Genomic DNA, 26,574 nt, shown 5'->3' on the forward strand with positions numbered 1-26,574 from the left:
AACTGACCATATTAGCTTAGTTTCGTGGAATTACGTTAGACGATATCTGACGGAAAAGAGTGGAAGTATTGTTGATCCCATTAAAAGGAAAACTTAACACGTAATTAGGTACGGTATTATATTTTTATTTTGAAGAAACAAATTTCTCCATACTGTACTGTCCAGTGGTAAATGCTCACAGTCTACAGCTAAGACGGTTGGTGACCCGAAGAGGCAGAAGAGAGAGAGAGAGAGAGAGAGAGAGAGAGAGAGAGAGAGAGAGAGAGAGTATGAAAATAATACGGTAACACCGACCTATCATCGACAGGGATTTGGAAAAGACCGGAAGCACCTGGTGCTGTGCTGACATGCCGGCAATTCGAGTTCTATAAGTCACTCCATTATATGATATATATAAAAAATATAGCAGAAAAAACAGAACGACTAATAGAATTTCACAAAAGCTGTGTAACCCTGATTTTGAATGAAAATTAATCATTTAAATGTCATGTTCGAGTTCATTTTGTTGATATAACTGATTCAATTATTTTCGTTTGCAGACGGGGCCTCGTGTTGTTCTATTCTATATATCTGCTCAGGTTTCCATTATTCCATCCATTAATATTTCTATGCTATTCTTTACTTGATCAGAGTAATAATACCGTGGTGAATCATCACCTAGATAACGATAACCAAAAACGACAAGAAGTAGGGGTTCACACAAATCATCGCACCACAACAATGTTACTCCAGATTCCTATGAGACAAATTAAGGTACATGGAAATAATTAAAAAAAAGTTAGGAGCAAATATACACAAGACAAAACAGGAAGTGCTACTGCAGGATCCTAAACGAGAATGGGTGATAATATGAATTAAAAATGGAGCGTTCGTGGGCCATACACCACATATATATATCCTTTGCTCTGCTCTGCTCTGGACAGAACAACTTGGTTGTGATCTGGATTTAGGAAGTTTTTGAATACCATTACCATCCAGTCTTAACTGGGCATATTAATGAATACTAATGACATTACCTTCAAACCTCATACTAAACTATATATTTTAAGTGTAGCAATTGCATCGTTGTGTGACAAATACTATTTAAAAAAGCGGACATTTTGGTCATATGGTCATTTTTTTAATTCGGCAGCCCTGGGTCTCTTTCGTAGTTTTTTTCTTTGAGCACTGATATTATAAATTTAAATTGACAGCTATATAGCAAAATTAAAGGAAATATTTTATTACAGGACCTCTCGTTATATGTTTTTGATGCAAGAATATATTAAGGAAATTGCTATAACGGCACTAATATAATCCAACAGGTTAAAGCGTATTCATTCCAAGGCTCAGGTGGTAATGGTAGCTATTTCGCCTAAGTCTCGCGCATTAACCCGCCATTTATGTAAATGGTAAATAAGACCTTTATAACACACTATTCACGTGACCAAGAAGAAGAAGAAGAAGAAGAAAAAGAAGAAGAAAATTACGCTCATGCAGTACACACTGAACATCAAGTTGCTTCATTTGTTTCTAAAACATTGAATTTAAACGTTCAAAGACTTTGGTGTGCGTTTTCAGTAGCAATTTGAATATGTAATCTTTTCTCTCATTAATTTTAAATAACTGTTGGGCTGAAAGCAAATCAATGAATGATCAGTTAATTAATTACTTTGAAGTCTTGGCACGCTATCGGTTTTGCTAAGACATGAGATTTTCCACAACTGCATGGATTTCAATGTCACTATTTTTGTAAGCCTTTGATAACATACTGAGGATGGCCATGCTATCGTATCATTCTTTGATCTCCGTGGATCGATAAGGTAAACATTAGAAGAAGATCTGAGGTTCGTCGTCAGACAAATTGGAAAATTAAACGCCACACCACCCTGTCGCTTCAACGAGTACAATGGATGATTTAATGCCACTTTTTAAAAGAACGCATCATCTTTCAAACTCATAGCGAAGTACGAATGCAAGATTTCGTAAAATCTATAACATCAACGTTTTGAGCTCAGAGTCAAGGGAAGGGTTATACTTACTGAATCTCTCAAAGAGTCTGGCCTTAACCCCACCAACACCCCACCCCCACCCCCAATACAAATTTACAGTCTTCTCCCGTTTATTTACTTGCACCTGAAATAAAAACGTAAACTTTAGGAAAGGTTTCAGCAGCGTTACAAGTTGCTGTAAACATCCAGTGTCATTATTATTTGGTCTAAAAGAAATATAAAAAAACACTGTTATGAAGGATACACAGAGTCTAGGTAGTGGAAGAGAGAGAGAGAGAGAGAGAGAGAGAGAGAGTGAGAGAGACAGAGACAGAGAGAGAGAGAGAGAGACAGAGAGAGACAGAGACAAAGAGAGACAGAGAGAGAGACAGAGAGAGAGTATTTGTTTATTTTAACGCGGTGCATATCTCACAAAGCTTAAACTTGCTCGCCATTGCTTAGCAACAGCATTGTTTGTATTGGCAACTTGGATAAATATCTTCATGACCTTAGTAGGAATACCTAGACTGGTTTTTTGTCATGCGCAAACATTAAGAATTCATGTTTAGAAGAATTCCTGAGAGATAAAGCACTCGCTATTGTCATTAAGTGAAACGGTACCATTAATATTCTCACATTATAAACTGTTATGCCTAACTTAAAAACAAGTGAAAGAAATACACTTCATACGGACAAGTGCCAACAGAGAACGCCCCGAAAGATAAATTAATTTGTGAATAATTTTAAATCTGCTCAATCCTTTAAGATATGAGAAAGTCCAGTTAACTTTTATAAACTGCTTTCAAATGAGGATTCTCGTAATATCTAACATAAAGACGTGTCCTGTTACAGAAGAACTAAATGGTAAAGAAACACACACACACACACACACACACACACACACACACACACATGCATACATACATGATTTAGTAGAGTGTACATACAGATGATGTTATATACACATTGTATTGTATACAAACATTGTATCTCATAGAAACAGCTGTTCTTTATGTGGTTTGTCGACAAAGACAGATTTCATCAGACATAAACACACGAATCACTCTAAGGTGAATTCATGCAATAAGGAATTTTGAAGATATAGTACTGTGCTTAGTTCTTTTGTAAACATATCGTCTGCTTTATTTATTTATCAGTGCACTGATGCACTTGCATGACACAACCGTGTGAAGACTGTATTTGCTAAACCTGACTAAAATGTAAGGTCATGGTTTTGTGACTCTTGTTAATTTTATTTTGCTTATTTTGGTTGTTGTTTTGTTCCATCACATACTGTGGTAGATAATTCATCGCTATGTCAGTCTTACAAATGTACATTTGTGAATAGGTATATGGAGTGTATACCTTTCCTTGGCAGCGATAACCAAGGGTGCATAACAACGACGTCGAATTTGTTTAGTCACATAAATACTAAATATGTATCCATAACAACAATGCTAATGGACTGGAAAGAATAATGTATGTATATATTATTCTAACATGCTCTAAACGCGTTTTCATATCAAACTAGCGTAATCAGATCGCTACTTTGTCGAGTATTACCATATGAATATCTACCTTCAGTGCGAGTAGTGCAACAAGACCTCTGAATTTGGAAAATGACCTTACTTAGTTATATTCTGTTACGAAATAAAACCCGTATATAAGGAATCAGTAGAAGTCAAATAAACACAATCAACGTCTCTATTATCTTCATGTTATGTTTAAATATTTGGTCCTTCTTGCTTGCAATGCTTTCAGATAAGTAGGGACTTTGCACAAAATAACATCCAGTAAATAAGGGAATGCGACAGAAATTGTCGGTGTAAAAGCAAATAAAAAATATCGATTATTAAGAAAATAACACAAATCAGCACTTTTCATTATTCGTCCGCATGGCAATAACTATGACGAAATAACCAGATCATACGAAAGAATGGTTACATGTGGTGAGAGAGAGAGAGAGAGACAGACAGACAGACAGAGACAGAGAGAGCGCGACAGAGACAGAGAGAGGCAGACAGAGAGACAGCGGGAGAGAGAGAGAGAGAGAGAGTCCATACGTCTTCACGGAAAATGTTGTTTACCCAGGTAATAAACACAGCAAACATTTATAATGCTATAGGCAATGACCCTGATCGAGCGACAGAAGTGTCACGAAAGATTAATAGGACTATTTCTGCGTAACAAACATAACCGTTAAATGTATGTCGTTGTAGTAATTTGCATAGGATCATACATTTTGTTCTCCAGAAATTTCTTTGCCAAAGGAGAGAAAAGGAAATTGCAATATATTCGGTTTATCTCGGCTATTTCTACAGTTAAAATTGGCAGTATAATTGACCGAGAATCTGCTCATAAAAGAAAAAATTCTATTTCATTTCCATCTTCTCGGTCAATTGTTTCATAAATAGATGCGGTGGGCTAAATACCAACTATAGACATACATATACATTCTACCATGCACCATCACTGCCATCTTAGTGCACCTGTTATCTAGCGATTTACTATAGAACGTTCCATCTTATCCCTACGCCGACCATCTGGGCGGACGCGTAAGTATGTTTAGAATAAACAAAAAAAGTTCCAAACATTTGGTCTCTTTTATGTTGTTTGTTGTCATGAATTAATACAGTGAGTCTAATAAATATATTGACAAGAATTTGACCAATGTAAAATTCTTCGTAAAAATGTGTTAGCATGTGCTTTTACGAAACTGAAATTGCCCATGCTTCTTTGAGCACTTCCGTTGTCAAAACTTCGTTTTCGGAAGGACGTAGTTTGTGCAGGTTGCCACGGTCTTCAATTTCTGAATAAAGTAAATCGTATATGTAGTCCGCAATCCCATAATGCCTAAATGGAACCGACCGGTTTTAAAAGACAAGGGAACTTATGAAGTTTGCAATACATTCGAGGAATGACCAATTAAATAACTGAGAAGGTGAGAATGCCGCAAATCCATCATTATTATCCATTTAAACGTTGGAACTAAACAAAATTATTTCAAGCCACAAGTTCCCACATTCCAAATGTATCTGCCACATTTTCTCGTACACTCTTTTTAGATATTTAGATTCACAAGGAAGTTAGACACCGATACAAAGCATGGTTTCACTCGTTCGTAATGTTACACTTCCTAGTTTGAAAGCACACACTAGCTTAAATAAATCTGATTGGCTATTTTAAATAGGGGGTCTTCATGGGGAAATTATTTGAAGTATAGAGGGATCATAAGACAAGATTATTTTGTGAGCGCCGACCTTGTGAGATCAAGAGGCTCACTAGCGGTGATGATGCTGGAGTTGTAATAGCTGGAATATCTTTTAAGTAATTTTTAAAAAAAATCATTGTATAATGTTATAATATTGTTGCAATGAGAATATATGGAAATGACACAGATATGTATAAGTTTGATGCAAATAAACTATAATAATAACAATAAAAATAATAATAATAACAACAACAACAATAATAATAATAATAATAATAATAATAATAATAATTTTATTTAGCAAAAGGTTCGTGTAATTGTAAATTCTTTTGCGACTATCCTAGGAAACGTATAAAGCTTATACACATAATCCTTTACAACAAATATATGATCTATTCACTCATTATGTAACTGAAGAAAAAAATAATAAACATGCTGAAGTTTTAGAAACGGTACACTCTCTCGCCGGTACACTTTGTCGCCAAAAGAGCACACCAACAAGCATGTTAGCAACATACATAATGGTGTTCCATGTAGAATTTTCCTTTTGACGCGTGGGGACGTAACAACAACATTGAGATTTTAGTACTAACTCTTGATCGTATTTTTATGTTGTTGCCTGTGTTTCCTGTCCGTGTATATTTTAAACAGGTCATGCTTTAATTCTTCTTTGTCTATTAGGATACTTACAGTTTGCCTTGTACCGTTATTTATAACCACTACGTGCTTGGCACTATAGCCACAAATGTTTTCAGCTGTCATATGCCCATTATTATTTTAAGACAGGTGGATTAACGTCTAAGTTTAAAAACACTAAAGCTTAGGTTGAACTTCGTCTTATTTTCTTGAATCGCAGCAATCGGTGATGATATTGGAAACGGTTTTGTATATCGTTGTTGTTCTAGACGTTCTTGTGGGTATACACACACATATATCACTAAAATACATACATGCAGATACAACGTTTAAAATATTGTCTATAAAATCAAGTTATATATATATATATATATATATATATATATATATATATATATATATATATGCATTGTCAAAACAACCTCAATAAAATTTATTTCACATGCATTCGCCCATTTCTGGAGTATGCATCTAAAATAGTCTTCCTGCAACATTGCAGACTTAGAAAAAAGATAAAACTAGAAAACGCCAGATTCATCTCAGGACAAAAACATTTGCACGCAGAGAAGCATTTTGTTTAAAAACGGATAGTCCACTCTAGCAGAAAGGAGAAACATAAAAGATCTCTGTAGTTTTGATAAACATTAGCATAAATCAGTCTTAGGGCTATACAATTGTTATTCTTCCGCTTTGTTCACGGGTCATAATGTCATATAAGGTACAACAAATCTCCAGCAATGTCATTCAATATTGATGTATAAACTCTCTGTTAAAAAACACATATTATGTACTAACAAGTATCGACTTGTGGAACGATCTGCCACAATCTACAATACTGTTCAGCCACGCCACGGCACGCCACGCCACGCAACACACAACACTATGCTATGCTATGCTATGCCTTGTTACGCTACGCTTCGCCACACCACACCACACCACACCACACCGTACCACACCATGCCATGCCATGCCACACCATATCTATACTATACTATACTATACTATACTATACTATACTATACTATACTATACTATACTATAGTTGTTTATTCATTTGGTAATAGGCGTGCTTCTGTGGTAATAAGCCGATTAAGACAAATGTAGTTCGTTTATTTATGTTGCTGGTGTGGGCTTAAGGTATCACGGTACCAATTGTTTTTGCATAGACCTCAATGATAATGTTTTGTGAAATAAATATACTTTCTATCCTACCTCAGCATGCATGTCACACACTGTAATAAAGAACAGTGTGAGATTGTCAATTTGACAACGACAAAACCAGGTACTCCACTGCATTTAAGAGAGATAAATCTGCTGGAACTAGACAGGGGTAAGAGTTATCAAATCACAACACATATTTTCAGCCATTATAACCACATTTTAAAAATATCATAAAAAATGCAAGTATGATCTAGATATGAATTAAAATAATCTCACATGTTGCCAAGAGGCTCAACTTTTTTTAAAGCCTAACAGAAAGTACAACTGTTGCATAATGCACCAATCACAGCTAGTGTTGTTGTTTATTTCTGAATACTATGTTCCCACACCTTAAGCTCCGCCCACCTGGGCTTATACAATAGGTACCGTTATACCTTGACTCCATTTTTCAGCGCGTGATTCATGGCTGCCAGTATATCTGGTGGAGTAAACATTGACCCATGGGAAACTACTAGCACTTTCTCACATACCACATCGACTGAGCCCGAGAGGTGAGATGACAGTAATCGGTAAAGGCTAGTGCCATAGACTACCGAGCAACACGGTTTCCATGCTGAATGAGTTATTCAAATGTAATCTTGTCCCAATTTCTACCAATTTTTGCGGATCTCCAACAGAAAACCACCTTCGTCGTCTTTTAGAAAGCCGATTTTGTAAGAAGGCAATAAATAAAAAAATCAATAATGAATATTAATTGTTTATCGACTCTGATAGTTTTATCTGGGAACGAAATTTACTTGGGAGAACAAAACATTTTGCTACAATAGGAAATACAAATTTTTATTATTAAAACGAAAAGGTTCACAAAATTATGATTACTCGTTGTTTCCTTATATCTGCAGTTAAACATTTACCGACCGGACCACACCAAACGTTCCCACTCTTCTCCCCTCTTCTTTATTTTCTTCATATATATATATATATATATATATATATATATATATATATATATATATATATATATATATATATATATAGAGAGAGAGAGAGAGAGAGAGAGAGAGAGAGAGATGCCTCCTATCTTAATTATTGTTCCACCAGTCTTGTCTGCACGCTCAATAATGCATCATTAATATTATAATGGAGAGGAACTTGTATTTACATTTGCTCTGAATCATTGTGCCTTGTATCCATATTTGGCAATAAAATATATTTTCAACAGAATGGTAAGGGTTACTGATGAAGATATGCTAGATTCTTTGATTGCAAATCTCAGGAAAGAGACTATGACAGATTTCTTTGAATTTTTTTATTTTTTAAGCAATGGAACACTTAACGATAATGGACAAGTGTCTGACTTTGGAGAAAATAATGGCATAATAATGTTTTATGATTACTAAAGGTCTTTTGTGCACTTACATTACAAGAAATACGAGGGTGGATATCAGCACACAACCTGAAAAATAGGTGTCAATGGTAGTGTGATTGTATGGCAATGTACATTCTTGCGAAACTCAAACATGAAATCTGTACAAACGTCAGCACCTCATATCAAGTGCTCTTTTACGGATCCTGTACACTTACTCCTGTTTTGTACCAAACTCTTTTTATTAGCCCACAAACGCACAAACTCCAAGGAAGTCTTTATGAACGCATTTCTACTTCCTTCTTACATATCGTTCTCATAAATGAAAGATATTAAGGAAAAAAAATGAAAGGAACCAATAACTTCGTCCAAGAAATCGGTCAAACATTTTAAACATTCTGAATAACCAATGCATACAATCTTAAGATCGTCATAGTTTTGTAGAAATTATTTTAAGTCTGATTACATGAACATAGTGACAGAATCTGGCTGCTTATTCACCTCTGAAATAATTATGTCGTAAGTTACAAGAAAAAATTGCATAAGTGACCTAAATTAAATATACCATATATTATTGATCAATGTACAAAACGACACAGAGATCAAATCACTCATACATCAATCTGACTTCATTAAGTAAAGGCATCCGCTTTGTTTTTAGAATAAACACTAAATATAAATTGTATACCCTTAACACAGTCAACTTGGTACAAGACACCAGCATCACTACCGGAGTTACCAGAATATCAAACAAACAGGCTTGTTGAGGAAAGTCATTAAACATGAAGGCTTATATTTCATTCAAAAAAATTTATCCAACGAATGATTATCAACAAAAACAAAACAATCTGCATCATTATGCAATAGTTTGAACTTGTAAGTTCCTTCGTTACAAAAGTACATTAAATATTGTTTTAACATTACATGTTTCTTGGCAGATTCAATTATTGATATGTTTACAGTATTTGACATAACAATATGGAATGCACAAATATGATATGTATTCCTTAGTTTGTTTTGGAATGTTATATTTTAGATATTGATGCTCGATACAGAGTTCTCTTATGTTACAAACAGTGTAACATCCACACCTGCGTAACCGTGAATATCTCTCATAGAAAAATTTTTGCAAGATATTAGATATATGTGTGTGCATGCTCAATCTCAAGTGTATTGTATAATAAAAAATAACATTGAATTTGGCAAAAATATACAACTCATTTGCAACTGAGCAGTTCGAGAGTACTGACATCCTTGAGATTACATCCTACAAAATGATTACTACGACAGGGGAAAAGTCAGATGAGTACCGTCCGTATACAAACCAATGCTATATCTACATAATAGTTTAAATGATATTGGAGTGGGTGAAGAAAGTGAGAAGGTGGGGACCTGTGTGCGCCTGGAGGGGAGAAGATATTCCCCCAAACTGACGTTAGCAAGTAGGCTGATAAATTATGTGATAACTATACAAACAGCCGTAACTGTGTTTGATTTGTAAAGATATATATGCATATATAATAATTCATGAGCATAACCGTATTTTCCATGACCCTAAAGAATTATTACATTTCTACGTGAAATGATATCTTTCATTACTTCTTAGTACTCGATCCTTCCTTTGCAACAGACGATTTTTTGGGTGGTTTCTATTTTTAATTTTACAAGCTAAGCTACATTATAATTTTTAAAATACATATAGTGGTAATATACGGTATTAACATCCTGTAGCTACAAATATTGGTAATATACGGTATTAACATCCTGTTGCTACAAATAGTGGTAATATACGGTATTAACATCCTGTTGCTACAAATAGTGGTAATATACGGTATTAACATCCTGTTGCTACAAATAGTGGTAATATACGGTATTAACATCCTGTTGCTACAAATAGTGGTAATATACGGTATTAACATCCTGTTGCTACAAATAGTGGTAATATACGGTATTAACATCCTGTTGCTACAAATAGTGGTAATATACGGTATTAACATCCTGTTGCTACAAATAGTGGTAATATACGGTATTAACATCCTGTTGCTACAAATAGTGGTAATATACGGTATTAACATCCTGTTGCTACATATAGTGGTAATAGACGGTATAAACATTCTGTTGCTACAAATGGTCTGACAGTTACAGGTCACCTAAGGTCAGCTCCAGGGTCTCACTCAGTTGTAGCCGTATGTGCCTTATGATAACATTGGCGTGAGAAACTAGTGTGCGTGTGTATTCTCCGTTTGGAGTCAGTTAAACCTAGCCATTAAAGTAGTTAGACCAAACCATGTTTTGTGTTATTTAGCAAAACATAACACAAAGATCATCACTGTTTATATTACATCCCTTCTTCACTACTCACATTTTTAAAAATCTGATTAACTAAGCAATTGTGTTCGTAAAACACGTATACCCTTAATATTCGTATTAGCGATAGTCCACGGTGGTTGTATTAACCTTCTTCCCCAGTGTTCGCATTAGCGCTCTTCCCCAACGTTGTTTTATCGCACTTCCGCAATGTTTCGTCCGCGCTATGCTTAAACAAATTCAGTGTTTTCACACAGTTTGTTATGAACAAGTTATGTACCATGATAAACCCCAAATCCTCACTTTATCTATCAACAAATTAACTAAACAATACCTTTAACTTAACATGAAAGAAATAAAAATTTCCCAAGGTTGGTCACTGACCTGAAATACCTTATGAGTTCTTTAAAGATAGGTTGAAGTTCAAAATGTACATTAGGCAAATACAAATATGAAAATTAGCTACATGGCACTGGGATCCAATAAGAATAATAATAATAATAATAATAATAATAAAATTCCTAATTACTGTTATCCATATATGTTATACAGTCAAGAAAAGCATGCTGGTCAGCCATTACTGATATACTTGAGATCTGATCTCTTGAAACATTCTAAGTCGAAAAGGGTCATATGTCATAACAAAATATCACTATATATATATATATATATATATATATATATATATATATATATATATATATATATATATATATATATATATATATATATATATAGTGATAGTGTGTGTAACGTTGCAATCGAATCATCTACATATGACCAACTGCCATCGACTGCACGTAACCAAATGCCATCATCAAAATATTACCAACTGACATCAACATATGACCAACTGACATCATCTACATATGACCAACTGCCAACATCTGCATATTACCAGCTGACATCATCAACATATTACCAACTGACATCAACATATGACCAGCTGACATCATCTACATATGACCAACTGACATCATCAACATATTACCAACTGACGTCAACATATGACCAGCTGACATCACCTACATATGACCAACTGCCAACGAATGCAGATGATCAACTTACATCAACATATGACCAACTTACATCATCTGCATATGACCAACTGCCAATAGCTGCATATGACCAACTGACATCATCAACATATTACCAACTGACATTAACAAATGACCAACTGGTATCATCTACATATGACCAACTGACATCATCTGCATATGACCAGCTGCCGACATCTTCAGATAACCATCTGACGTCTTCAACATATGACCAACTGACCTCATCTACATATGAACAAATGCCATCATGAACATGTGACCAACTGCCAACATCTGCATATGACTAACTGACAACATCTTCGTATGACCAACTGCCAACATCTACATATGACCAACCGCCATCACAGGGTATGTTACACGTGGTGGCTCAACTTGAAATAGCTTATGTGCAACCGTTCGGACAAAGATTTAGTACCAGCTTGGAAAATTCTAAGTAAACCATAGCCACTGCTTCGTACCAAAATAGGTAATACACATGAAATCGACACAGAACCTTCATAAACTGTGTATAATCTCATGAATGTACATTAAATAGTTTTTGTGTGATCGTACCAAAATAGACTCAAGACCGACATTTAAAAATTCTCACTCATAAATGTTTATAACATTTCCTGAAAATTAGGGTTTTTACCAAAAGAAAATCTAATTAGGCAATTTGAATATGGCAATGCTAAAACTTGTAACTCTGAACAAGAGAAAATCTCATTGGACCATCTACACATGGCAATGCTAATGTTTTGTACGATCGTGTAAGTTCTACGTTGTATAGATGTTTGTTTTCTTTTTGTAGTTGCTGTTTTAATTCTTTTTTTCGTTCATGTTGTTTTGCATATCAACTTTATGTTTGTTCTTTTATGGGGGGGGGGGTTGGTTATTTTGGCAGGATGGGGGTGGGGAGGTTTTCAAGAGAATGGTCATAGAATCGTAATGAATAACATTATATGAGAACTAAAACAGATCAAATGTGCTATCGCAGTGGGGCATAAAAAGTAAATAATGGAGGCTGATGAAAACCTGTAACCTATACATATCGCCACAACCTCTCATTATATTGCTTAAGACTGTAGTTCCACAGCGAAAACATTGCTTTGCCGTCCCAAGCGAACGCTGCCAGAATATCACATTGCGCTTTTGATGAGAAACATTCTAATGCATTATTTGGATCCTCGTGACACTTTGGAAGATGGTACAAGGATATATTTCCAGTCACAAGTGGCAGTATTCCGAATAAATATACGTCATCCAGCCAAAGGAATGGTGTACTTAAAGAAGCTACATACATTTCAGTTACAATTGCGTTTGGAAAAAGTACAAACGGTCCAGCACAAAATGGAAACGGCAAGCGCTGCACACCAGGAAAATAATGTATATCTACAGCGTGGCGTCCGTCTCTCGCCACTGTGTTGTTTCCTCGCGTATAGCAAAATATATGCCTAGGATGTTTCTCTACCACTGGTAATACTGTTTCTATCAAATGAAATATATTTACGAAAACGTCATCATCGATTTTGATCACATATTTTGCATTTTTACAATTTTCACTTATCCATTTAAATCCCATCACTCCTTTGTGAGTAAGGTTGTGATAATCGTCGATAAAATCTCCCTGGACAATATCCCCGTTTTGGTCATTCTCTTTCAGAAGCCTTTCCTGCATGGAAGACTCTCGTGGAAGACCAACGAGAAACACGACTCTCATCATGTGACTGCGGAGAAGATCCTTATTGGCCCAAGTCCTCCGAAGGAATTCTCTCTGATCAAAATGGAACACTGCGGTATGAACCATCACTAGAAAAAACATCGATTCTTTATTTTGGCATATTTCCGGATTATTGAGAATGTACTCAGGCATAAAGGGCATAAATGTGAAATTAGTGTAGAACACCGTTTTGCCGTCAGCAAGAGGAATCCAGAAAGAACTATTTGAATTATCCCGAATTTCGTACGGTATCCAGCTGACGTCATCTCCCCATTCGATGATAAAGGTAACATTTAGGAAAATAAAACATAAAGAGGCAAGGAATACAAACCCAGTTTGCCTGACGATTTTTCTGGGTACCATAATGACAGGTGCACGATCTCAATCGTTTCTCAACATAAGGATGGCCCATTTCACTGGTTACATCGGCAAATCTGAAAATTAAAAGAAAAGAAAAACAAAACCATTACATCTATTCTCACTTTAAAGATAGTATGTATGTAATTTTATTATTTACACATCTGCTTTTGATCTAAGAAACGAACGTGTTTTTCTTGGAGATATATGCATTATTTATATATATATATATATATATATATATATATATATATATATATATATATATATATATATATATATATATATATATATATATATATAGTGTATGTGCGAATTGCACAGAAAATGTGAAGTCGGTATTATTTAAAAGTTTGACAATCACCTTTAGAATACCATGTGTCTATATCCATATAATCCATTTATACTGAATGTCTATACCGATTTAGTCAATTTATACTGAGTGTCTATACCGATTTAGTCAATTTATACTGAGTGTCTATACCCATTTAGTCAATTTATACTGAGTGTCTATACCCATTTAGTCAATTTATTCTGAGTGTCTATACCCATTTAGTCAATTTATTCTGAGTGTCTATAATCATTTATTCAATTTATACTGAGTGTCTATACCCATTTAGTCAATTTATACTGTGTCTATACCCATTTAGTCAATTTATATAGAATATCTATACCCACTTAGTCAATTTATTATGAGTGTCAATAACCATTTAGTCAATTTATACTGCGTGTCTATACCCATTTAGTCAATTTATACTGAGTGTCTATACCCATTTAGTCAATTTATTCTGAGTGTCTATACCCATTTAGTCAATTTATATAGAATATCTATACCCACTTAGTCAATTTATTGAGTGTCAATAACCATTTAGTCAATTTATACTGCGTGTCTATACCCATTTAGTCAATTTATTCTGAGTGTCTATAATCATTTATTCAATTTATACTGAGTGTCTATACCCATTTAGTCAATTTATACTGTGTCTATACCCATTTATTCAATTTATAATGAATATCTATACCCACTTAGTCAATTTATTATGAGTGTCAATAACCATTTAGTCAATTTATACTGCGTGTCTATACCCATTTAGTCAATCTATACTGAGTGTCTACACCCATTTAGTCAATTTATACTGAGTGTCTATGCCCATTTAGTCAATCTATACTGAGTGTCTATACCCATTTAGTCAATCTATACTGAGTGTCTATACCCATTTATTCAATTTATAATGAATATCTATACCCACTTAGTCAAGTTATTATGAGTGTCAATAACCATTTAGTCAATTTATTATGAGTGTCTATAATCATTTATTCAATTTATAATGAGTTTCTATACCCATTTAGTCAATTTATACTGAGTGTCTATACCCATTTAGTCAATTTATACTGAGTGTCTATACCCATTTAGTCAATCTATACTGAGTGTCTATATCCATTTAGTCAATCTATACTGAGTGTCTATACCCATTTAGTCAATTTATACTGAGTGTCTATAATCATTTATTAAATTTATAATGAGTATCTATACTCATTTAGTCAATTTATTCTGAGTGTCTATAATCATTTAGTCAATGTATAATGAGTCTCTATACCCGTTTAGTCAATTTATACTGAGTGTCTATACCCATTTAGTCAATTTATATTGTGTGGTGAACCAAGGTATAAGTTGATAAATTACTTTATTCAAAAAGGTCAACTGATGTCTGTTTCATATTGAAAGCAATCTGAAATAGTTATTATTCAACATCATAAATTTCACACATGCTCTCTCCATCACCTAACCACCAACCCTCTTCGTTATAGCTCTGGTCACTGACTTGAATACAAAGGCTATTAGATATAGGACGTGCCTTTGTATTACTTCCTATGCGAAGTCTGACCAGAATACACAAAAAAGTTACTCTTCGTGCCGTCTAATAGAGCATTGTAACAACATTTTTAAATCTGCTAAATCTCATGCCTTTAAAATAATTTTATATTTTCAAGATTAAAGTTCATTGCATGCCAAAATGTTATCAAATATATCTGATTTCATCTGTGATAATATTATTTTAAGATGACTTGGTGATCAACTATTTCCGACCACTCTGACTCCCTATTCCGTCGCTTCTTGGGTCACACAGAAGGAATTATATTCGAGATCTGTCTAGAGTAACTGAAAAAATATACCAAAAGAAAAACAAATTTAAAACAGAGAAAAGTGGAAAAAGAGCGAAATGTATAGTTTTATATATAAATACAGAGTGAGACTTTAGAGTAAGGGTGGGAAAGGAAGAAGGTCGAGCTGAACTGATAGCTTGAAAATCAGTGCAAACCTACATTCCAGTGGGATGTCACATCCGGATTTTTATACATGTATCATGAATAATAATGGCTTTTTTGTAATTCAAATCCTGACAATCCTTATGCTATACACATGATATCATCGTTGAGTGACAGTTTGACCCTTATCCTGAGGTCATAGGGTGCAGTGAGATGGTTGATTAGACACCCAATGATGATGCACCATAGTTATATTTAAAACTGGAGCCATTTGGACAACTTGCCACACGACTCCCATTATTGCCTGTATCTTGTATTTTTTAATTTATCAGCTGCACCAAAACTGAACATCAAAAGAATGATCAACGGAGTAGAAACGAGTAATCTACATATTTTTACAGGGGTGGGTGGGTACATTAATCTCTGTACCGGAGATCCTGGGAGCTCTTAGAATCGCAAAGGAATTTTTAAAGCTAACTGTAAATTCTTTGACAGGAAAGTCACCTGACAAGTTTGATCGTTATATCGTCAATGATAAAATAAAATGTAGGTTTTAAGCCACCTGCTTGTTGCCTGATATTCATAGGAGAAAATATGTCATTGACTATACTTTCTCATTTGAAAGAATACCAGAAAAAAAGACTCTCTAAGAAGTCCTTAAATATCCTTCCATGTTCAAGAATACTTTCAGGACTTAACCAAACCAAGAAAAACCATTTTCAGAGACACAGAATACGAACATTTAATGTAAAACTAATAATTGGGTTGTTTCACATAAACAATTCAAGACAAATCGTACACTCATCTAAACCAACTTTAACCGATGTACGATTCTGGCAGTTTCACATCATTCAATCATATAACGTGCAGCCGAAATAATATGATTAGCTGAAATCATCAGTAAAAATTTCTAACACTGATTTGTTTAGAAGCATTTCGCACAAATAAGATTTTGTGATTGTTTGCGTATGTATGTATGTATGTATGTATGTATGTATGTATGTATGTATGTATGTATGTATGTATGTATGTGTGTGTGTGTGTGTGTATGTATGTATGTATATGTGAATGTATGTATTGTATGTATGTATGTATGTATGTATGTGTATATATATATATATATATATATATATATATATATGCATGTGTGTGTGTGTGTGTGTGTGTGTAAGTTAATGGCACATCAGCACAGTCATGGCCATATGCAGTGCCGAGCATAAAGCTGAGTAGAAAAAGTGGTAGAGATCGAAACATTGCCTCAAACCCCTCCAAATAAAAAAAAAATGCAATATGAGTTGAAAGGTAAAGATTCATCAAAAACTCAATCGGATGCATAAAAAATATAGAACCAACAGAGGACTAATATCTTTTAAATGTATAAATGTAAGGTCATTATAATTTTCTTTTTAAATCGTACCCTTTTAAAACCGACCAAGACCGTCTCAGTTAAAACAGCCTCGATTGACTCATTCCACGGCAAAATATTGGTCTTCATCAATCGCCTTATGCGACAAACAGGAAAACATCTCTGACCAATGCTATATGTTTCATCCCACAAGGAAGTGGTGGAGAGAGGGGGAAGATTAACTCATGGCTTCAATTTCATGTAACTACTACGTGCGTTAGCCTATATAATTGAGAGAGAGAGAGAGAGAGAGAGAGAGGGAGAGAGTTGGATTTTTAACGTAGCTTTAAAATAAAAAAGTCATATCGCTACGATGTCAGCAGTGTGGCAGTTTATAGTGATGTCTAGCACTGGGGCATCATGCCGCAGACATGTAGCATGATGTCCCACCCAGACACATTATCCTGACAACAGGCCGACCAGTCCTACCACTAACATCTTAATGCTGAACGCCAAGCGAGGCAGTTGTTAGTACCATTTTTGTAAGTCTTTGGTATGACTCGGCCGGGGATCGAACCCACGACCTCCCGCATCCGAGGCGGACCACCGGAGTGTGTGTGTGTGTGTGTGTGTGTGTTTCAAGCTATTCTATATAAAGGTGATATATGCCTCTTTCCTCCATTTAGTCCGCTCTGCAAAATAAAGTATACATAGCTGAACCTAACAATGTTATATCAGTACATTCGTTTTGATAAGTCGTACATTGATATGTCATTCAAACAAGACCATTGCATCACAATACCTTTTTCATTCTGTCATCAGAATTGAGACCGGTTAAATATACTGAAGCTTGATCCTCCGTTTTATTTAGTCCGAATGCCGTTGGGAAAGTTCCAAATCACCTTTTGAATAAGTCAAGATAATACAAAATTTCCAATCCCAGTCTAATACGGATAAAAGATATAAACGTGTTACCTACTATCTTAACGGCAGATCACATACTGACTAGTTGTCAAGAGCTTTGCGTTATTAAGAAAATTGTATGCAGTCACTTCTAGGAAGTAAGCAAATTGTCCATTCAAGACAAAGTAAAGTATCCTTTCAAGACAGATGACTGTTTCATAAAGGTTTATTGCGGCAATCATTTATAGAAGGGAATCTGTAAAGATTGGCTGTTTAACATATTTGTTTTCAAAACACAGTTTACCTTTAAGAGAGATTTGACTAAGTGATATCGTGACGTTGATTGGAATGTCATGTTTGTATCTTTCAGGATTAGGGAGCCTCTTTTCTTATGTAAATGAAGAAATATTATACTAGTAATTCCTTAAAAACACCTCCTATCGTTGATAGGTCTTCGTTGCTAAGAGTAATTTTTAATTAGCAAACTTATTCAAATATCTGTTTTTGATTTGCTTTAAACAAATTTTTGTCTGAACTATCGTTCAAAATATGAATGTATCGACGTTACATACTTTTCTTGTTTAACATTCAATAATCGAGCGATCGCAACGCCGCGATTGTATTCTGTGATAAACCAATTCGACTAAAGAGTCGAGACATGGAAACCAGCGAAGTTGTACATGGCTTATGTGGAATATTTTGGCACTTATATTTAAACTTAAAGATCACTCTAAGAGATAGCATCGATCCAAAATTTTCAGATATCGTATAATTCATCATAAGGAATAATTCAGAGGCCAGTATTATGGGTAGCTTCGGGTTTACTTTTAAATAACTCGAAACGGTATACTGAAATGCATCAGTGTGAAAAAATTTATATCGACACAGTTGAGGTCCCTTATGCATGCTATATTTCTATATATATGCCTAATTAATTTCTCCCCACCTCTCCAATGGCATACGTGGTTAGCGCGTTCGCCTCGGATGCGGAAGGTCGCGGGTTCGAACCCCTCCGTTATACCAAAGACTTATAAAAATGGTACTAACATCTGCCTCGCTAGCCGCTCAGCATTAAAGAGTTAGTGTTATGAATGGTCCGCCTGGTATCAGGATAATGTGACTGGGTGGGACGTCATGTTATATGTCTGCGGCATGATGCCCCAGTGCATGACATCCCTATAAACTGCCACACTGCAGACATCGTAGCGATATGACTGAACATTTTTTAACGAAACGTTAAAATCCAATGCGTGCACACACACACACACACACACACACGAGTGCTAGCAAGCCAAGGAAGCAGAAGTCATGTTTGAATGCAGCCCAAAAATGTGTAAACTAAAGACTGGTATTTTTCGACTGAAATGGACATGAATTTGATAAAATATACACTCTAAAGCCATCTATATTGGAGATAAATTTGCTAAAGCTCATAGTCCGAAAGTTATTGCGGAAAATATTTCAGAAGTTCTTTTGATTGATGTTAATATAGCCGTTAACAACACTGACGAAGAATTTTAAAAATAAATGCGTGCATGCTGACGGTTTTGCCTTCAAGTATATGTCATGAAAATAAATTCTCTTTTATTTTGAGAAGATACAATGTTATGTTTACTCATCAGGTCGAAATATTTCAAATTGTCATTCGTGAAACGGTAACTCGTGACAACACAATATTTCCACTCCACTCGTGAAATATTTTCTGTATATATTCGAGAAGAGTAAATATCTCGTTTGTGATATACTTAAATACTTATATCTACAGTACTTCTTTCCTGTCCTATCCATGTGCGAAATACCGAAGGACTGGCTTCCTTACAGCAATTGATATGAAGTCGGCCTTTTTATTTCAGTACATCAAATCACAATGAATTCGACCGCTCCGGTGGCCTCTTGGTTAGAGTGGTTAGAGCGGTACTAACAGCTGCCTCGGTTAGGTGCTCAACATTAAGAGGTTAGTGTCAGGACCGGTGGGCCTGATGTCAAAATAATGTGACTGGATGATACATCAAGCTACATGTCTGCGGCATGATGCCCGTCCCCCCACCCACCATTGCTAGACATCACTTATAAACAGCCATGACTGGATTTTTTTTTTACAGCTACGTTAAAAATCCAAATCACACACACACACACAAACACACACACACACTGAATTCAGTCTTTGGCATGTGATGAGGTTATTGCTAGTATACAGTTTCTGTCCTTTGGTGAAGTGAAAAATGAAACTTTATGGAGGGACGTCAATGTGATTGATTCTATTGGTCCATATAATTTCATATTTACCTCGACAAATGTTTATATTTCTGTTAATTCATGATTAAAGAAAAATGTCTGCGTGTGTTCGAGACTCGTCCCGGCCAACTTGTGAATGTGAGTAAGTTTGCCAGCAGCTTCCCGTTGGTCCTTCCTCAATCACATGTACTCTTTGCCATTTATAGTCTAGCATGCACTGAAAAACTTGGTTAATGCCACAAAACTAAATCTGAATCTTAACTATCTGTCCGTGAACTTTAGGCTAACGTCTTAATCGCCGTTAAGCAATTCTCCACTACAGCTAGACTCAGCAAGAGAAACAAAAAGTCAAGGTTTCTATTGCGTAAAAAGCGTGAAAACAAATGTATTGTCCTGTGGAAAAAAAAGACGACATTGTACTCACCTGAAACAAGCATCAGAGTCTGAAGTGTCGCTTTTTATTGGATGGTTGCAACATAAGGTGAGCAAAGGATGTCCAATCAGGATTGCATCTGGGTCTTATGGTGTAATATCTCGCGTGGTTTGTACGAAACAACGCACCTTTCGGATTGATATAATTGAAATTTACAATAAAGTATTAGAACTAATCGGAATATTTCTTATCATTTCGGGAAGGGTTTTAAGAGCTAATAAAAACTGCTTTATTTTTTATATATTTGTTATGGGGAGGTGGGCGTAGAGATTGCTATAACGTGCCACCTAAACCACACTGATGGCGATTTGACCAATGAAGTTATAGCATCTGAGCGGACGAACATCTGTCACTGGACTGTTTGAACAAAGAAACTGCTGCTACAGTGGCCAGTGTGCCTTGAGCCCTTTACGTTAAATTACTATTGTGGGAAAGTTGACACACCTTAAAGGAAACAAGATTCGTGAATAACCTGGATTCTCTCCCGTGCTCTGAAATTTGACTAACTAATGATGCACAGTGAGGTGTAATATAAAAATACTGGCAAAAAAAAAATGTGTATACACTTGTGTCATGAAAATACACTGAACACAAACAGTAATTTATCTATAGTAACGTAAGCACAATAATGGCTATACAGTGCCAGTTAAATGAGATAATATAGTTACGTGAATGAAGGTAGTGGAAACTGCCCATCAGAATAGTAGTGCTAATTAGTAAGTAATAGTTAATAAACTACCACCAGAGCAACCAATCTATTGTTATTATCTACCAAAGCAACCAATCTATTTTATTATCCACAAACATTTCGCCCAAAAATGACAATGTACAAAATATTTCAAAGATATTCTGAAAGAACCCTTATAAATATAGATGACAGCATATGTAAAGATATCTTCATACGATTGTGGTCATTTATTCAAAACAAAGTGGTCACTGATGCTAAAAGTGATAAACCTCGACTTACGACTGCTATATCTTGGAGAAGTAAATCAAAAAAAATATATGGATGTTTAGAACATAGTCAATTTTTATGACATTTTGGAAATTAAATTTTAAAAAAAAATTATTATTCCAATAGCAGTTGATTAAATATTTATACCTCTTGGTAATTAAAATGCTGTAAAAGAGCCACCAATGTCAGCTAGAGTTAGTTGCAATGTACAGTTTCCGCGGTGCTCATTTTGAAGCCATATAGTCAGCATACATGGTGTAATGATTACAAGCATCGCATCGAAATATTTGCATCCTTTACTGAATCCTAATTTACAAATTTCTCCAAACTATGAAATTATGAATCAAAATCAATTAAAAAATAAACATACAGTATCCTATTTTGGAAAATGTAAACAACCCCATTTAACAGCGGTCACGATTGATCTTAAAGATGGCATCAATTGTTCAAATTTGATTGATGCGGTATGCGAGAAACAATGGTTGCTTTCTACAGCTGCATCATTCATTTAAAAAAAGCAAATTTTACAAAATTTTATATATTGAACTTGATTTTCGTCTTCTATGTCAAAGCAAATATTTTTAGCTTAAATTAGACATTTCTCCAACTGAATGCATTTTATTTTGAAGCGGCAACCCTTAAACGTTCAATTGCACATGTGTAGGTTCATTTTCTCATTAACAAGGATCTTGTAAATAGCTTCTTTTTATAAAAAAAAACGATTCCTTACAGCTTGCAGTACTTTTTTCCATGGATACATTGATTGTCAACCTACGAGATTAAAATTGTACCTAACGCGTCGTTGAACCGAACAGTACATTCACTGGAAACTAGGTGTCTCAGTTTTTATCGATTTCGTTTCTTTAAATGGTGTATTAGAAATGGGTCGTATAACTGGCTACGAAACATGAACAATGCAAATCCAATTCAGATGGAAGAATTTCAGGATTTGGCACTGACCGATATTGTTTCGTCCAAAGCATGTATCGACAGAGCAAAGCTCGCCTTGAATTAAATTATGCATTTTAAGTTTATTTTTGATTCATTAAAAATATGCCACGCCGCAACACGCTTTAATAAGCTGGATTATTTTATTATACTTATCATGTTGTCATGTATAGCGTGCGATATCGGTTGATCGACAGAGGTAACTAAATTGTGCGACCCGAAGTAACTGACCCTGAATTACTCTTCCGTCCTCTGAGTATTTATGCATACCGTGAAAATTTATTAACATGTAAGCTTACTAAATTCGCTAAAGCAAATCTGTCATTGCAACTGCAATGCACGTCAACACCTTTGTTAAGATACACTAATAACACAGGTATCGACCGGCATAAAATACACTAATAACACAGGTATAGAATGCATTCCATCAAAATACATCGAATGAATTGCTTTGCACCAAATGGCACCGGAGAGCGAATATTTAAAAACATATAATTTATCTGGGTCCAGGTATCACTCCCTTTATTAAGAGAACTCCATAACATAAACGTATCAAGTAAAAAAAACACACAAAAAACAACCAAACAAAAACAAGTGAACATTTAAACCATGTGAGTATTATTAGGATGTCAACTTTTTTTCTTTCTTAATTTAGTCATCTCTTCTATTTAGACGTTCGCTTTGTATAGCGAGATTATTTTCTGCATGAAGCGTATTAACCTGTGATTGATATTTATTTGAGTACTTCTGACAAAGTATTAGTGTATTACAGTCCAATGTAGGTGTACTTCTAACAAGATATTTGTGTATTACAGTGAAATGTAGGTGTACTTCTAACAAGATATTTGTATATTACAGTGCAATGTAGGTGTACTTCTGACAAGATATTAGTGTACTGCAGTCTAGTGTAGGTGTACTTCTGACAAGATATTGGTGTATTACAGTCCAATGTACGTGTACTTCTGACAAGATATTAGTGTACTACAGTCTAATGTATGTGCACTTCTGACAAGATATTGGTGTATTACAGTCCAATGTAGGCGTACTTCTTACAAGATATTAGTGTCGTACAGTCCAATATAGGCGTACTTCTGACAAAATATTAGTGTACTACAGTCCAATGTAGATGAACTTCTGACAAGATATTAGTGTATTACAGTCCAATGTACGTGTACTTCTGACAAGATATTAGTGTAGTACAGTCCAATGTAGGTGTACTTCTGACAAGATATTAGTGTATTACAGTCCAATGTAGGTGTACTTCTGACAAGATATTAGTGTAGTACAGTCCAATGTAGGTGTACTTCTGACAATATATTAGTGTATTACAGTCCAATGTAGGTGTACTTCTGACAATATATTAGTGTATTGCAGTCCTATATAGGTGTACTTCTGACAAGATATTAGTGTACTACAGTCCAATGTAGGTGTACTTCTGACAAAATATTAGTGTACTACAGTTCAATGTAAGTGTACGTCTGACAATATATTAGTGTATTACAATCCAATGTAGGTGTACTTCTGACAATATATTAGTGTATTACAGTCCTATGTAGGTGTACTTCTGACAAGATATTAGTGTATTACAGTCCTATGTAGGTGTACTTCTGACAAGATGTTAGTGTAGTACAGTCCAATGTAGGTGTACTTCTGACAAGATATTAGTGTAGTACAGTACTATGTAGGTGTACTTCTGACAAGATATTAGTGTCGTACAGTCCAATGTAGGTGTACTTCTGACAAGATATTAGTGTATTACAGTCCTGTGTAGGTGTACATCTGACAAAATATTAGTGTAGTACAGTCCAATGTAGGTGTACTTCTGACAATATATTAGTGTAGTACAGTCCTATGCAGGTGTACTTCTGACAAGATATTAGTGTAGTACAGTCCAATGTAGCATTATCCTACTATTAATTATTTGTATCATTAAAAACAATGAACTTTAGTTTATAACTTAAAACTCCCTTTTAGAATAAATATTCAGAGAATTGTTGCATATAAAGACGACAAAGAAAACAATGTAACTGAGGCAAGTTGGAGCAAACTAATAAATGAAAAGTTTGGTTTCAACTGTACTAAATTAAATAATCAAAGAACCGACCTTATTGTACATACGTTTATAATGAAATTGTCCACAGACAAGGAACGAATTCACACTTCTCTTCCCGACGTGGTTCAGATACTAGTAACTGATCAAAGTCTCGACATCGTTTGGATTCACGAAGGAAAATCAACTACGCTCCTTTGATAACAGGCTGTTTTGCGATGTTTCCTAGTTTCGCATGAATAGGCATAAACCTACTTCACCTGCTTAACCAATCACTGCGAGCGCAACTATAACAAAAACTTACCATTGTCACACAACACAACCTTTCACTCTGTTTGAATGAGCCAGTCAGTGATGATCTTTGAAATAGTCAGGTCACTGTATTATCGATACAACGCACATTTTCACTGTTCTATCGATACAACGCACATTTTCACTGTTCTATTGATACAACGCATATTTTCACTGTTCTATCGATACAACGCACATTTTCACTGTTCTATCGATACAACGGACATTTTCACTGTTCTATCGATACAACGCACATTTTCACTGTTCTAACGATACAACGCATATTTTCACTGTTCTATCGATACAACGCACATTTTCACTGTTCTATCGATAAAACGCATATTTTCACTGTTCTATCGATACAACGCACATTTTCACTGTTCTATCGATACAACGCACATTTTCACTGATTTGAAGAAGATTCATTATATGTGTTTTTGATCAGATATCTGTTTCTCTTACAAAACTTGTTTACATCAAGAGGGGTGGCGCACACAAGAAATACATAAAAAAAGATAGGTGTCACATGCATATAATACATTAAATATTGGATAAGTATTTCAACGACTATTCGAAAAGACAAAAATGTAATCAGTACTAGACAATTATACGTACATATTTACTTGAGCGTGCACACAAATACAGACATGTACATATATACAATATACAGCTGCGTCATGATGCATATAGCCATTTACATACATACATACATACATACATGCATGCATGCATACATACATACACACATACATACATACATACATACATACAAGCTCATTCCGCAAGCTTTTTATTCATGATGGTTAAGCTGCACACAGTTTTGTTTGAACTTCACCAATGTAATTGTTACCTAAAAATATTGACATGTATCCCATGTCACACAAGATACAAGACGAGGAATAGATCGTTCTCTCAAATGAGATGAAACTTGATACAAACATAAGATTTTTCGATTAATTATTTGCAAAATAACCATTTACTATCAAACTTTTCCCATTCACAGTTTATGTATGCATTGTAGTTTTCGACACTGAAATGAAATGTAGTTACCATGATAATTTAGGTCTCTCTTTATTTTTTCTACAATTAGATAAAACAAATAATACTAATTTCTTAAAGAAAACTAAGTGCAGGTTTGACTGCCCTTGATTTGATTCACTGGAACATGTCACGTAGACATGTGTGTGTTATGTTACACTCCCCAAAAGGCTAGGGTAATTTTGCAGCATGACACGTACACAGAGAACAAAGATGATCTGTGACAATTTTGACTGTTTTAAGTAAGGTATATGTAGCCTACGTAATATCATCAGTTGCACCCATTAAGGTTTGGGCGCTTTGTGCTTTGCACAGAAGTTTAAAAAATGGGGTCCAATCGCTT

At 34.9% G+C, this 26,574-nt stretch overlaps 1 protein-coding gene across 8 annotated transcripts in view; it reads right to left on the reverse strand.

The window, feature by feature from the left end:
* Positions 1-5,457: 5,457 nt before the first annotated feature.
* LOC149775065 (beta-1,3-galactosyltransferase 1-like) overlaps positions 5,458-26,574 on the reverse strand; it is a 63,929-nt gene continuing 42,812 nt past the window's right edge. For 4 of the 8 annotated variants that reach the window (XM_089942970.1, XM_089942974.1, XM_089942973.1 and 1 more), the window contains one exon: positions 5,458-13,842. In XM_089942970.1, the coding sequence (XP_089799096.1) occupies positions 12,731-13,771 (1,041 nt within the window). In that variant the 5' untranslated portion in view covers positions 13,772-13,842 and the 3' untranslated portion in view covers positions 5,458-12,730. Of the gene's footprint in view, positions 13,843-18,180; positions 19,232-20,940; positions 21,078-24,956; positions 25,184-26,574 lie in introns of those variants that run through there. The other 4 variants (XM_089942977.1, XM_089942975.1, XM_089942976.1 and 1 more) reach the window with 4 other exon arrangements.

The sequence above is a fragment of the Sinohyriopsis cumingii genome, chromosome 19 (assembly GCF_028554795.1).
Source record: "Sinohyriopsis cumingii isolate HCF-2022 chromosome 19, ASM2855479v2, whole genome shotgun sequence".
Taxonomy (NCBI): Eukaryota; Metazoa; Mollusca; class Bivalvia; order Unionida; family Unionidae; genus Sinohyriopsis; species Sinohyriopsis cumingii.